This window comes from Corticium candelabrum, chromosome 22 (assembly GCF_963422355.1).
Source record: "Corticium candelabrum chromosome 22, ooCorCand1.1, whole genome shotgun sequence".
In the NCBI taxonomy this organism is placed as follows: domain Eukaryota; kingdom Metazoa; phylum Porifera; class Homoscleromorpha; order Homosclerophorida; family Plakinidae; genus Corticium; species Corticium candelabrum.
Window position 1 is genome coordinate 4,591,338 of NC_085106.1, and position 15,225 is coordinate 4,606,562.

The following is a 15,225-nucleotide window of genomic DNA, read 5'->3' on the forward strand; positions in this document are numbered from 1 at the left end:
TTTGCTTAGTGCCCAAATTTATTTAGAATGAGAAATTTAAAGTTCAAAGTTACTATTAATTAATGAAAATTTAGACTTGCTACTGTTGTTAATTAATATAATATTTCATACCAACTTCAGTAGTTGTCTAATTAAGTGCAGTGTCATGACTTTGTGGATGGCTAGAACCTTCAACCAAGGTAAATTAGTTTGATTAATTATTCATAAAATTAAATTTAACTGCCATAAACATCAAGGAGGCATCATGAGGAAAATGGCTGACACCCTAGGGATCACTGTGCCCGAGCACTTCAGGCCGTCGGGTAGATCCATACCTGACAAAATGTTTTCAGTTCAACTGTTATAATCAATGATAATGATGCACTTCACGTGTATTGAAACGACATCACTGTTAACAAGTTGAATGAGCAGACACTACCGACAATCTCAGTATATCCACAACTGATAAATTATCTCTAAACATAAATTCTAGCTCATCGTTTTCTTGCAAATTCTGCTTGTAGCCACTCGGAGTTCCTGTAATACATCGGATCACCAAGCTTCCATACCGTCCGCATATACATGTAATAATAAACAACTGAAGTGACCCTGTGGAGAACATAGACTGCTTGCACGCCATCGTCTCTCCACACAAAAGCATTCTCATCACCCCATTGCAGCTTGAGAGTCCAAATGTGATATACCAAGCACAAGGTTAAGTAGACAAAGCACAAAACTATTGCCGACTTGAATTTTCGTATGAGCAACGTGACTAGACCCGCACGAAAGACGTAAGTGTTGAAGAAGAGGAGAAAGAGAATGATGATCTCAAACACGAGGCTTGCGTCCTGCACAATATACAAAACCAACAGCACGACGTCTTCCGTCGCAAACAATCCCGAGAAAGAATTCACCACAAGATCGATCGCTAGAAGAAGAAACTGCAGGCAGAGAATGAGACGGTAGCGCGCAACCCGCATAGCCCGTTGTCCGAGACAACAGCGCATGCGTAGTATCGTTAATTCAAATGGTGGACAGCAGTGACGAAGACGAAGCTCCAATAGGAGATTTACAGGAGCGGCTAGCTCAGTTGAGACCTTCGAGACAACTTTTAGATTATTATCGTACGAAAATTGCTGAATATGATGGAGAACACACACAAATGATGGAGAAACTAGACAAGTACAAAACAGCATATGAACATCAGGTAAGCGTGCTTGCAGTCAATTTATAACTGGTATCAGATTTTATTATATCACACTTGTTTGGTTTTTAAGCATCAACTGGAATGGGAAGTGCGTCAACGCGAGGAAGAGATAGCTGAGCTTCAAAAAGCGTTGAGCGACATGCAGGTGTATTTGTTTCAAGAGCGAGAGCACGTGTTGAGACTCTACGCCGAGAACGACAGGTTGAAAATTAGAGAGCTGGAAGATAGAAAGAAAATCCAACAATTGCTGTCGTTAACTCAACCGGTTGAACCTGAAGTGACGTATTTTCAACGCAAGAAAGTAATTGTGGAGCAGCATTCGCGGAAGATGAGTCAGTCACCGACAGGTATGTCAGGACGTGGACCTGGAGGTCACAAGAAAGGTCCACTGAAGAAAGAGGATGACAAACCGTCTAGTCAAGAAGTTGAATCGTTGGTGTTGACAATACAGTCGTTTCAATCTCAGTTGGAAGAGCAGACGAAGCTGGCAAAAGAGCAGATGAATGCATTCATGGAAGATCGCCATGTCAAAGCAGAGGAACATCAACTTCGCGAGGAACGAGATACGAATAAAATCGCTGCATTGACTGAACGACTACACGAGATACAAGAGTTGTTGTATGGCAGCACAAAAGACTATTTGGAATTGAAGTATGAACTGAGAGCAAAGGAGAGGCAATGGATGGCAGAGAAAGACAAGTTACTGCAAGAACTAGATCAGCTGAGAGAAGAACTGAAAGTCAATGGAGAAGAGAGTCAAGTATTGGATCAGACGACTATGGATTTTGCTGACTCAAGGAGACAGAACATGTTAGTAGTACGTCAATTGCGAAACCAGTTGCAGCAATCTCAGAAGCTTGCTGAGATGTACAGAGAGCAGTGCATTCACATGGAAGAGGAACTTTGTCGTGTGCGGGAAGAATGCGATGTTTCAAAGCAGATTTTCAAGGAGCGGACTGATCGTCTCACCAAACGTTTGAGTCTTATGAACACGCGGTATCAAGGTCTTGACAAGCGAAGAGGTCTGGAGGTGGAGGGTTTCAAGAGTGACATCAAGTTGTTGAAACAGAGGTTGCGAGATGTTGAGAAGCAACTTTATAAGGTAAGAATAATTACTAGATTTTGTATTAGCAACTTTGTGTGCAGTATCTTTATATTACTGTAAATCAATAGTTTGGTATCCAGTGTACGACAAATTGTTTCATCTCTATGTAGTCCTTGGGCAACCGTATGTCAAAGTTTTAGTTGCCTGGTCATTACTCTGGACAGTCTAGTTGGTCATAAACTAAATCCATGACTTTATTTCAGCAACGTATAATACGTACAATTATGTTATGATGAATATGGCTCTCAGATCTAACAATTGCTCTATGACCATCGGTCAACATTCATCCGTGATGCTAACAGATTTCAGTCGTAGCCACGGTTTGTCAGATCTCGCCATGCACGCACGCGACAACCTTTTGAGGGGTTATCCTGAAGCGATTTGCTGCATTGGAGGAGTTCAAACCTAGTATTCGCCTGATATCCAAGTGCTGTCTGACGTCTGATAGTGTCGCTACTAGAAACAAGAAGTCATAGGTCTATGACGCTGTGGAATTTCGAACATTGTATGAAGGTAGACTTTAGGTACAGTAGTCGTAAAATGCGACACTGAATGTCTAAACTCTGTCCTAAACGACTTCTCTAAAAGTCCAAACTCACGTTTTCTTGCCTCCGAGTCTTTGTCAGCACCAGTAAGGTCGGAGAGCTTGTAATTTTTCATTTCTGATGTTTGGTTGGTGATTACCACTAACTCTGATGCCTAAATTTGGATATGGTGATTTTTGTGACGATAGTGACAAACATGGATCGATCACTTTACCCTTTAGTGAATCAGCACAGGGTAAATGTTATAGCACTTGGTAACTACTGTACTAAAACGTGGCTGTGAGCATGTATGTACTGCTGAAGACTGCTCACTTCAGGAATGGCTTTTGAAGTGGTCCCTTTGATACACTTGTGAATCTCAAGAGACGATATGTCATGTTATAGATAGGGTATTTGTCAGCTGGGTGTTCCTGGGTAATCCCAGTCTACCGTTTCAGTTGTCCAGACTGTCATATTTCTGGTTGTCCGGGGCGTCCGGGCAATTGATTTGTTGTCAGTAGTTAATTAAGGATTACAAAGTGTAGTCTAAGAGGGCACAGTGTCTAAAAAGACATGTGACCATTAATTCAGTCCTGGTATCTGCATCTTCCAATTTGTTTAGCACCTTTGACACTATTGGGTTTAGTATCATTCAGATTTTAGCGTGCAGTAGAGTTTGTTGCTACTTGCATACAATGCATGTCAAGGTGTCAGAAATATTTCTTTGATTAAGAACACCTAGTAGAAGAATGTAGCAAATGGTTTATGTATGGTATTGATAATGACATCATTAGTGTGTGGTAGACTTTGTATTCTGTTGATCTTTGTTTTCAATTGCTATCACATGTTGCAGTTTTTGAACTGTTTCTGCTAGTACACTGAAAGCAATAACACAGAGTGTTCATTGTAAATGGTATATGCAACATTTGATAAATTTATTGATTTCTATTGGTTTAATTAATGCCAGCTGAAATCGATGTAATCGTGGTTGAGTGTACATTGGGTGTATGCTAGCATCACGTTGTACGATGTAAGTTTATGATTGGTCATGTGACATGCACTGCATAATTAAGTATGTATGCTTCATTGTAGCACCCTAGCTACGTCTGCACCAATCAGTGTCCAGTATTTGCTTAGAATAAGTGACATATCCCACTTCCGCTACATATCGACCGGTCAATAAATCGGGCTGTAGAGTGTGAACATAATTGTTTGTGAACATAACAATTAGGCTGCTACATGATTCCTGAAACATATCTCAGCCAGAACAAACAAATTAACCGTGGTTAAGCGTCCAGCAACAGAATGGTACTCGCGCACAGAACGATGTAAACCAGCTACAATCTGCTGCAGGGTGGAAGGTGGATGCAGCTTTCCATCTTGCCTCCAAAGTTCATGCAGAAATTGTTCAAGCCAGTAGTTTATTTAATTCTCTGTTGTTCATAACATGCAGATCATGCACATACTGCCCAGGGCGCTCCCTTTCATTTGGCTGCTTGTTTCTCCATTTCTTCCATGCATTGAACACTCTAATCACCCATGCAGTAGCTTTTGTGATGTTAGGGGAACACGCAAATCAAGAAACTTCCGAAAACTACTGGATGAAATGGAAGCTTGAAAACGAGATTCAGAAGACTGCTGATCAGAAACAACATCAACGTCTAGCAGTTTACTAGCTTCCAAGAAATCAATAACTGGCAATTCTGCTGTTTCAATGCCCAAGTTGATTTTAGCCTGGGTAAGGCTTAGGCAAGCATCTTCATCGCTCAACATTTTGCTATACAACTGATTTGAATTTTGCACCTAAAGGATATGTCAACGCCTCAGCTGGGTGATGCTTCGCCCTTGTGCCAACTTGTGTGCGGAGCGGGGTGTAATTTGTTTATACACTTGCTAGCGGTATATATTACCTATACTTATTTTCAATTGGGTGTTAGTGAAACACTGCAAACAGTATAAACTGATATCTCAGTTTCCAAGCATCTTAATACCACTATTGTCTATCTGTGAGAGTTTATGGCTCTCGAAACAAATCTGCATTTTCTCTCAAGAGAAATGATTGACTACTTTAAGATTACCATGATATTTATGCATGTACATTTAATTATACAAGTGTTAGAAATTTTTTCATTATCATTACTAGAAATTAGTTGGCCCAGGAGATTAGTTGCTACTAGTACTGTAGTGTGATTAATGTCTGGGTATTGGAGGGATTGGAGTTTACTCCTACAAGAGAGGTTTGAGTGCAATGTATGTGATTTGTGTTGTCACTTTGAAGAAGTTGCTGGCGTCGCGAGGAACAGGTGTATTGAATGAGGCAGGTATTTGATGTGCGTACACAGGCAAACGCGGAGAGGTGTATTTTTCAAGGACCCGGATATACTACAAAATATCTTGCTTTTATTGACATCACCTGCAATAAATAAAAGTCTCTGCAAATATTGTTCGTCATCAGGAACAGGCAGTTCAGATTTGGTGGAGATCCGATGCGCTGTTCCAGAGAAATTCGCATGTAAGTGGAGACAGGTTTGATCAGCATGAAATTGTGGCGTTGCGGGAGAAGCCCGAAAGATGACGACAATCTCACTTTCGATCTGTGTTGTTTCAGCGAGTGCAAACCAAATTCGGTGGAGATATCAGACTTGCCTTTTTTGAAGACACACACACACACACACACACACACACACACACACACACACACACACACACACACACACACACACACACACACACACACACACACACACACACACACACACACACACACACACACACACAGATACACACACACACACACACACACACACACACACACACACACACACACACACACACACACACACACACACAAACACACAAACAAGCAAACAAACAAACAACCACAGCTCTCCTTTATAATGTAGATATTTGAAGAGAGTACACTAGGTTATGAAATGAGTTTTCATTGAAAAGTTTGTTGAAAACAAAACAGTATCAATACAGCAGACCCTCACACATACGATCTCTCGCATTTACGACCATTTTTGCAAAGCATATATGACGTCACAAGCTTTTTTGCACAAGCGCAGACAGTGTAGCAATGATGGCAACAAGAGATGCTGAGACTTCTAGAAAGAAGCGTAAGCATGTTGTCGTTACAATTGACCAATAATTGGAGATGCTGCAATTGCAGATGAAGCGTTTGAGTGGCTAGAGTCTGATATGGCTCATCGTGGTATCCAACTGTTGTTGAATGATGAAATTTGTGATGCAGTTATGATAGATGCTTACAATCATTTTATTACTAGAGTATTGCACATGTTTTAGACCATGTACATGTGTACATGGTAATGAGAATTCGCTTGGTATAGGACTTCAAAAGGGTACTGGTACTCCGAGGTACGGTTGGAACTCCAAGACTTTACTTATTAGTTTCTTTCACTTATCTGACCCGTATTTCTCCGTGGCTTGCCCAAAGGGGTTGGATGTAGCCTTGGAAGCCAAGCCTTCCTCCGTCCTCACTGTGTGACCTCACGTACTGTTCACCTGCTCGCACGTGAGAGGAGGTGCTTCAGCTGGAATTGCTTGCACAGAGGGAAGGCTTGGTTGCAAATACGTACATCAGCTGATGACGTACAGCGTTAGTTTCACATAATGAAACTTGGCCTAAATAAATTGTTTCCATTGGTCGGCGACCTGATACAATTAGAGTTGCTGGAACCTTTTAGCTACTCTGGACACGTGTTTAGTTTGTTGTTGCACATTGGTGTGTCACATTTATTTAGGGCACAGGAGACTGGTGTACAGTCATATTGGGCACAATACTGTTGAAATAGCTTATGGAACATTTTGGCTTGTAGATGTACTATACGTAAATATATGATTACTATGCACAGGCTTGTGTTATTTGTTGTTTGGGGGTTGGTTGGGCCAGGGTTAGTCTCACTTTACCAGACCATCTCCGCCATACTCCGGCTACACAAGACTACGCCAGGGTTTTTCTCCAGGATTTCAAAATAGCATGGCAGAGATGGTAGCAGACATGCCCTTTTCTGCAATATACATTTGGATACCCAGACCTTTGCTAGTTAATATTATTGTTGATGATTAAAACTGCATATTAATTAGTTAAGCCTGGCTGCTGTTACAACTAAACTAATTAACAAAGTCAGAAAGGGTGATTTATTGTGGTTGGGCTGAGACAGAGCTCCTTGATCTGTTTGACTGGAACAGGTTTTCTGTGACTCGTTAATTTTAGCTTCTGTCTCTTTGGGACATGCTCTCTTTGACTTTTGCCCCAATACAGGAAAGAACAAATTATTGAACCTGCCACTCTTCTCTTTAGCTCCGTGTTTGTTTACTATGTGTACACTAACAGGAGCATCTTGAAATTCCAGACCTTTCTTGCCTAAACAGAATGTCTGGACATCCTAAATTGACTTCGAAAGTGGAAGAGGTAAACTGGTTGACCACGCAATCGTTCTTCAGTGACTTCACTTCTAATTATGACTTTTGCAGTCAATTAGAATCCACATCTTCCCTCATTTTTCTTTATGCGCGATTGTACTTGGTCATGTGGCTGGGACTTCTCAGTGTGGCGTTGCTACCATGCTTTAGGGAGAACCCCGGGTGCTGGAGATCATGATTACAAATACAACATGAGCCATTTGCGTGGCCATATTTGAAACGCTGCTTCTAATGTTTTTCAAGGCTCCAAAATACTTTTAGGCATTTCCTGATTTACTTATTTGTTTAATTATTTTATCAAGCTTATTCAATTCTCTAAACAGTTTAATCTCTGAGCACAATACTGTTGCAAGTTTTCTGCCAGTTAACTCTCTACAGAAGCAGTATATCACACTGTGCGGGAAGTGGTACTGTACTGTCATTTTAGTTTGAAAGCGGAAATTGTACAGTTGAGAAGAGAAGTCGCTCGCTTCTTCCTTGAGTTGCCATTTTGACCTGACGACTTCCATCTAGTGGCCATTTTGATATAATGTTTTCTGCGCAAACGCAAAGACGAAACCCGGACATACCGTAATTTTTAAGGCCCAAAATATTTTTATCATCATATAATTTTTGGGGTAAAATTTTGAAAAAAAATATTACTTGAAAAAACATTGAAAGCGGTAGAGTATCTCTGTAACGAGCAGTGTTTGAGTCAAATTAGTGTAGCATTATTGATTGTTGATCAAAGTATCATAAGTACACTATAACTTCCCTAATCTGGACAGTATTGGACCAGCCGCTGTCTGGATTCTAGAAATGTCTGGAAGATAGAGATAGCTAACGCGCGTTAGATCCTTGGAATTCCAGACCATTTTAATGTATGGTTGGTAAACATCATACCATTCCTGCATACAGCATGCGTGTACAGTACACACTTGTAGTACACTGTAATGTACATGTGTACTTTGTACTACAGTTACATACATTACATACGCATTACACATTGACACACGACAGTCAAGACTGCTTGAGAATTGAGGTCTGGATGGGGAGTTTTTGCCAAAATACTTACCCTTGGAGCCCCGAGACCTGGTATGTGCTGGGTGAAATTGTCCGGTCTAGGGAGGTGTCCGGATCTCGGAGGTCCGGATTAGGGAGGTTCGAGAGTACAAGTTGGGCATTAGTACATTCAGTTACACAACTTGTTGTTGTAAGGTGCCTCAAGCTAGATCTGAACAAATGAGCTTTATTGGAACAACAACCAAGTCCAACCAATTATTGTGTCTACTTACCAGCAGTGTTGATGGCTGGTAAATTTATTTTGTGCATAGGAGACTGGCGTACAGTCATATTGAGGCCATAATACTGTTGAAATAGCTTATGGAGCATTTGGCTTGTAGAGGTACTATATGTAAATATATGATTACTATGCACAGTTATACAGGTTTGTTATTCATTCTTTGGGGTTTGCATAGGGCTGGAGGTCAGCATTATGAAATACAACATGAGCTATTTGAATTGATTGTAGCCATATTCTAAACTCTCTGTAGCCATCAGTTTCATTTTTGAGTCAGATTATTGTGGCATTATTAATGGAGTAAATGATTGTTGATCAAACGAGCATAAGTTCTTCTTGGGGTATTAGTGCATTCGGTTACACAGCTTGTTCTTGTAAGGTGCCTCAAGCTAGATCTGAACAAATGTGTTATATTGGAACAGCAACCAAATCCAACTAGATTACTGTCTACTTACCAGCAGTGCTACTGACTGGTAACCAATGGACAGTTTTTGTGATCAATTAGATCTAAATGCTAGGGTGGGTTATTGCTACTAGGCTTGAGTGTCAAGCTCATTGTCAAGGTTACTGCCAAGATATCTGTACTTGCTTGATTATACAAAGGTTGTCTAGAGTCAAAGGTCAAGTATTGGATGCCGTCTTTCTTAATAATTGACACCTGAAGTTGTTTATTGGCGGAAGTGATTGATGTTGCTACACTAGTAGAGCTTCAATCCACAGCCAGTACCTAAAGTATAGTAACCTAGTTTTCTATTGGGTATCTGAGTCATCAAACCTTCAATACGGGTTGATAGGCATGGGCAAGTTGAAGACTGTCAACTTTTCTACAGGCGCACAAATCCATTAAAGGAGCAGTCCAGAGATATTCGCTAGGCTACTGGCTCTGCCTTTGCTCGCTAGTAGTAGACAACTTGTTCTTGTCAGGTGCCTTAAACCAGACCTGAACAAATGAGTTATATTGGAACAGCAACCAAAATCCAACCAGATTAATAAGGTGTCTACGTACTAGCAGTGGTGATGGCTGGTAAACCATGAACAGTTATTTTGGTCAATTTTAGATCTAAATGCTATTGTAGACTTTTATTGCTAGTAATCTTGAGTGTCAAGCTCACTGTCAAGGTTACAGTCAAGATATCTGTTCTCGCTTTATTATTACCCCACCTCAATGGTTGGTCAGAGTATGAGATGGGTCTTTCTCAAAAATTGACACCTGAAGCAGTGTTTTCGCTGGACGATCACCAAATAGCCAAATGCTACAAATAGATGTCACTAGCGATAAAATTGTAATGCCTCCTCGCCAAATTGGCTAGCTGTTACAGTGTATCATGTACGCCTTCCTTTGGATCAGATCTTGTAAGCATGTTGGCTAGATTGTGCTAACAATGGGAATTAGTGCAACATATTGGAGCTGCAGTGACTAAAACGTTGATCTCTTGAGCATGCTTTGTTTATGTCCTGCACATAGCAGGCACTCTTTGTGTACAGCTTCCATAAGTCTCAAACTACAAATAAGTAATTTAGAAATAAGCACAGGGAAGATGACAATCATAATTCAGAAGATGACTACCTAGCAAAACGGAAGCACCGATGGTAAAAACTACAAGTAAGATGATGGCAATGATGACTTCAATGATGATGAATGATGATGATGCTGAACACGGAATGGGTACAACTTCATGACTTTGATTTTAACAGAGCCTTTAAATTTTAGCATAAAAGCCAAGAGGGATGGCATCGAACGCTTGACGTCTGGTTGTAGACATATTCTTTTCAAAATCACATTCCTTTGAGCATGATATGCGTGTCAGATCAAAGTACTGCATTTAGATGCTGCCTGTCTGTCCGACCACGTCAAACTTGAATCAATAGTAGTTGTTGTCTTTTAGATTGTTAGCTGTTTGACGTTTGGCCGATTTTTCTTGCCTCTGAAATAGAGTGGTTGGCTGCAAACGAACAAACTCCTTTAGCCAAGTGGCTGCTAATCGAATTTTCCAGCAGAAACACTGCCAGAAGTTGCTAGGTGGTGGAAGTGATTGATTTACTAACGTAAACAGCATGTTGCTACACTAAACAACCACCACTACCTACCTAAATAAAATATAGTAACCTAATCTTCTATATGGTATCTGAGTCATCAAAATCTTCAACACGTGGTTAACAGGCATGCACAAGTTAAAGAATGTCAGCATTTCTATACAGTCACAAATTTAGCAAACAGTCACTCTGGAAAATGCCAATTAACACTAATTAAAGGACTAATAGGTGTGAAAATTGTAGAGCCTTGGGCAGAGTAGGGGCTGGGGGCTTACTTAATTAAGCTCTGGGGTAATAATCAAGCAAGTACGGTAGTACATTCAGTTTAGTATACAGCTTGTTCTTATACGGTGCCTCAAGCTAGATCTGAACATAAGTTATATTGGAGCAACAACTGAGTTCAACCAGATTAACATGTCTACCTACTGGTAAACAGTTATTGTGTTCAATTAAATCTAAATGCTAGTGTAGACTAGTTTATTGCTAGTAAGCTTGAGTGTCAAGCCCATTGTCAAGGTTACAGCCAAGATGTCCAAGATTGATCAAGAGAAGCTATACATATTGCTGTGTACATACCGTATTGCATCATTGGGATTTTGTATCAGACATGTAGGACTACTAATAGAGAGCATATTTTAATGGCTAGACTGAGCTGTCGTGAAATACTACTTCCTATGCTTTCGTAAGCGACTTGATGAATGGGACAAGATGGAACCAGCTAGACTCGCAAAGCAATGAAGTGAAGCTGACAGATTATAGCATCAACAGTTAACAAAGATTGGCTTGTGTTCAGTTGATATTGTAGACTTACTTTGAAATATTTACGCAGTTCCATGCTGTACTTCATGATTATTTGTCTCTGTAACGTTGTATAATTTATTCATGTATAGCATTTACAAGTACCTTACACTTCAGTGGAATATTTGATAAAGATTCAATAAATTAATTTTGTGGTGTCATAGATTTTGCTGTCTGCATTAATCATGTGTAGTAGTTGCCTCTAACAGTGTCAAAGTATCACTTGTTTCTGTAAGCTACAGTACGAATTATAGTAAAGTGGCCCAAAATGTAGCAATATGCTAGAGTTGTTTCTCTAGACAAAGTAATTTAGGTTTTTACAAAGGCCACTCTGGCGGGAGACCGGCTGGACACTGGACCCTACTCTGGCTTGTGCTCTCATCCTTTTAGAATCTCTAATCCCAGAGTGATGGACGGGCATGCATGCATTCAAATTTGCTAATCTTATACTGAAATGTAGTGCTTGAGCTAATGGCCGTTGTCTTGGCAGGTTACCCTCAATCTCGGGGAAGGAGACGACGTTGAAATCCTCAGGAATGTTCGGAAAACTGCTGGACGGTCGAAGAAACTAGTTGGTGAACTACAACAACTAAAGGCCGGCATCTACTCGCTAGAAAACGACCTCAGACACTTATAAGGTACAGCATGTTACTCATGGTGTTATAGTATGATGGCATTGCAGACCTAGAATTTGTTATTCATCTATACTATAAGTAATTTTATATGGGAGCCAGATTTGGTGTTAACTTGATGCTTTAGTTGCGTTTGCTTACCATGGAGAAAACAAACAGAGTCATCCACTGTAACCTTTCTGGCGTCGTATCTGGTTGCTAAGCGTGATACTCGTAGTCGACTAGTTAGCGCCAATTTAGATGGGTGAATCCCGCATTCGAACGGCACTGGAGAGCTTCTTTCCGCGCACAGGTCTATGCGGTTCGCTTTGCGGCTAGTTTCATACGTTCTCATCAGTGCGGTTGACGGTGGGCGGCTTCGGACGCTAATCACTTTGCCGATTCTACTTCTACTTTGCCGTCGTATTGTAGTCCAGTCAGAGGTCTTACTCAAGCCGACATGAGACTTTGCTGTATCTTCACTTCCTTTTGGCAATTGCTCGTTTTATTTTCTGTTTTTCAAACTATTTCAACAGATGACGACGATGATGATGATGACAACAAGCAGCAACAGCAGCAACAACAACCGAACGCTGCAGCGAAATTTGTAATGCGGACGGACAACGGAGACGAATTCGCTAATCCGAATGGTTGCTCTGGTGTTTGCCCCCCGGAATCTTCGCTCGTGTTCCAAGGAGGGTGTGCATGCAAATGCAGGCCTTCGTGGACCTGGAGACAAGACGTTGGAAAATGTGTGTTAGAATCAGGTTTGTCATTTTTGTTTTCCTAATGAACTTTGCGTTACTGCATGAGATTTGCATGAGTTGCTCACTTTGATTTGACTGCAGGTTGCGAATTTTCTGTGGTCACTAATTCTCATGTGCCAACAATGCTGTTTGATACAACCGTTAACCAATACCTAAAACCAGACCATGTCGTAATGAAAAACGGAAAGACCGTTTTATCCACCGTAAACTATCATATTCCGTCTTTCCGTCTTATGCGCTTTGATGACAACAGTTGGACATTTCCCCCATTGAACTTGTGGTTTGATTTCTATTTCTCAACGAAGAATGTTCAGTATGAAGCAATTAAGGTGGAACAATGGCTGTTTTGTTATCTGCGATATCTGTAATTTGAGTTCTGACGTGTTTAGTCTCGTGCTAGCAACGATGATTTGCATGAATACTATGACTCTCTAGTCAACTTCACTGTTAGTCGCGGGTTACAGAGACAAGGGTGCTTACTGGTGAAATTTGCAAGACCTGTGACCAGTAACGGTAGGCAACCTCTGTCATGAAGTCACTGATATGTCTTACACGCGCATTTTGTCTCTACATGTAAGGTACAACCAATTTTTCGGTTGTACCACCTTCGTCTGTCCAGGGCATTGCAGGAACGGCAGCAATTGGTAAACCAACAAGCAGTGCTAGCGCAAGTGCGTTAAGCTCGTCTACGACTCCGGTACCGACTACTAGGGTAAGTACCACAGCAAGTTCGCTTGTGACAAGTTATCGAAGCAGTTTGCATCACACTGCCTTTCCAACTCAACCTCGAGCATCCGCTTTAGCCGGAACGAACGGCTCTGTTCACCTCGGTAGAACGACAGATGTACCGACTGAAACCGGTACCGGTAGTGCTACAGTGTCCGGTAAGGTTAGAGTGTCCATGACCGTAACGTCCTCACGGAGTGTGTCGACCATTGCAAATCAACCTACCACACCTAGTAAGTCAGGCACCGTGTGGTATCGTGATTCGAGATTGCAGACTTCGTTCCCATCGGTCACTCCGTCTGTACCATCTATCACTTCTCATTCGACGTCAAGCGGCAAAGAAGACGTTACGTTGCCGGCGTTAACGTATGACATTGCAACTACATCAGTTACGTCGCAAACGAGTCGCAACGTCGATTTTTCAGACACGACTACTGGTACTGATAGTCTGTCGACATCTTCAACTGTTTTCGAAGCGGGTCAGCGAACAAAAGATTTACCTGATGGCAATTTCTATCCAAGTTCAATGCCAGTACACACTATGACCGCCCGCCCGCCCGTGACTGATTCAGTGACCGGTTGGACAACCGCCGATGTCACACCGAGTGAGAACAAAGGCCGGTCAGTCGACAAAGATAATGGGATAGACGTTATACTGCTGGCTTGCTCTGTTGCTAGTGCTGTCGCTTTCTTACTGTTGCTAGTCACTGTGATTGTGGTGGTTTGCAGGAAGACGGCCTGCATCAAAAGGAAAGGTGCGCGTCACTTTTCTATGTCGCATATGCAACGCAGTTTCAGTTATTGCTTTATTGATAGGTCGGATACAAGATGGAAATGGAGGGCACGTGATTACAAACTCGATGCAGCGACTAGCTCCATCTTCTAGGCCCAACCCGATGTCAGCGAATAACATCTCGGGTCCATGTTACAACAGTCTGCCATTACACAGACCACTGCTTCTACAGACGTCTATCGCAACAGTTGACGAGACGACGTTCGCAAGATTGGACGGTTTCAAAACGGTCGATTACGCAAGCGCACCGGTGTACGAAGAACCGGTTATTCCGCCTCGCCTGGCGTCCGAGGAAAGCAGCCTTGCTTACGAATCACTTGACATGCTACGTTTCCAACCACGCGGTTACGAGTGTCCACAAACTGTTTATACTAATTCTAATGCCGTTGCTGCACAACTGTAACAAAATTTGTATACTGAAGCAAGCACTTCCCTTAATTTTAAAAAATTTCAAAATGTCTAGAGACGGACAGAAAAGACACGTCAATGAAATATATTGAATACTAGCCATTACATTTTTGCGTGCATCTTAAGAGCGTCAGCAGCGAACAATCAATGCTCTGGCCTTAGTACCTCGTATACATGAACAAGTCTTAGTAAATCACAATATACAAACTGGTAGTTGAGGATGAGTCGCTAAAGGCAATACATTTCAAAGTTGCTCATGTTGCAAAATTTAGATACAGCACATTGTCATATACTATTCTCACCATATAGGTAAGCAAACAGCTAGCGGTGCTAATACTAGTAGTGGAATAGACGCGGATTCGTAATATGCGTCACAGCGGTAAGTAATATCTTTTGACTAGAAAGGTGTAATATAGGAAACACCTAATACTTGGGAAGTAAAATGGTGCTATCAGAAATTGCTTTTGCCAAATGCTTTTTATTGATTCTCTGTTCCTCGGATTTCAACCACTACTGCAGGAAGACGTGGAAGATTCGTTGACATCCTG

At 41.4% G+C, this 15,225-nt stretch overlaps 3 protein-coding genes across 3 annotated transcripts; 2 read left to right on the plus strand and 1 right to left on the minus strand.

The window, feature by feature from the left end:
* Window positions 1-353: 353 nt before the first annotated feature.
* On the minus strand, window positions 354-959 carry LOC134197590 (transmembrane protein 138-like). Its single transcript, XM_062666937.1, has 2 exons — window positions 650-959; window positions 354-588 (listed from the first exon to the last, which is right to left on the minus strand). Exons 1-2 carry the CDS (start codon window positions 957-959, stop codon window positions 392-394), a joined length of 507 nt encoding a protein of 168 aa, XP_062522921.1. The 3' UTR covers window positions 354-391.
* LOC134197589 (coiled-coil domain-containing protein 77-like) lies at window positions 882-12,178 on the plus strand. Its single transcript, XM_062666936.1, has 3 exons — window positions 882-1,186; window positions 1,257-2,288; window positions 11,863-12,178. The coding sequence occupies exons 1-3, from the start codon at window positions 1,007-1,009 to the stop codon at window positions 12,007-12,009; spliced, it is 1,359 nt and encodes a 452-aa protein (XP_062522920.1). The 5' UTR covers window positions 882-1,006; the 3' UTR covers window positions 12,010-12,178.
* Window positions 12,179-12,311: 133 nt separating this feature from the next.
* On the plus strand, window positions 12,312-14,784 carry LOC134197588 (uncharacterized). The gene is made up of 5 exons (XM_062666935.1): window positions 12,312-12,750; window positions 12,832-13,079; window positions 13,140-13,263; window positions 13,329-14,231; window positions 14,293-14,784. The coding sequence occupies exons 1-5, from the start codon at window positions 12,444-12,446 to the stop codon at window positions 14,670-14,672; spliced, it is 1,962 nt and encodes a 653-aa protein (XP_062522919.1). The 5' UTR covers window positions 12,312-12,443; the 3' UTR covers window positions 14,673-14,784.
* The last annotated feature ends 441 nt before the right edge of the window (window positions 14,785-15,225 follow it).

Coding starts and splice junctions, on each gene's coding strand:
- LOC134197588 (XM_062666935.1), top strand. CDS start 12,444: ATGAGACTTTGCTGTATCTTCACTTCCTTTTGGCAATTGCTCGTTTTA. Junction 13,080..13,139: donor TTCAGTATGAAGCAATTAAG/GTGGAACAATGG, acceptor TGACGTGTTTAG/TCTCGTGCTAGCAACGATGA. Junction 13,264..13,328: donor AAGACCTGTGACCAGTAACG/GTAGGCAACCTC, acceptor TCTACATGTAAG/GTACAACCAATTTTTCGGTT.
- LOC134197589 (XM_062666936.1), top strand. CDS start 1,007: ATGGTGGACAGCAGTGACGAAGACGAAGCTCCAATAGGAGATTTACAG. Junction 1,187..1,256: donor AAACAGCATATGAACATCAG/GTAAGCGTGCTT, acceptor TTGGTTTTTAAG/CATCAACTGGAATGGGAAGT. Junction 2,289..11,862: donor TTGAGAAGCAACTTTATAAG/GTAAGAATAATT, acceptor TTGTCTTGGCAG/GTTACCCTCAATCTCGGGGA.
- LOC134197590 (XM_062666937.1), bottom strand. CDS start 959: ATGCGGGTTGCGCGCTACCGTCTCATTCTCTGCCTGCAGTTTCTTCTT. Junction 589..649: donor GACTCTCAAGCTGCAATGGG/GTGATGAGAATG, acceptor TGTTCTCCACAG/GGTCACTTCAGTTGTTTATT.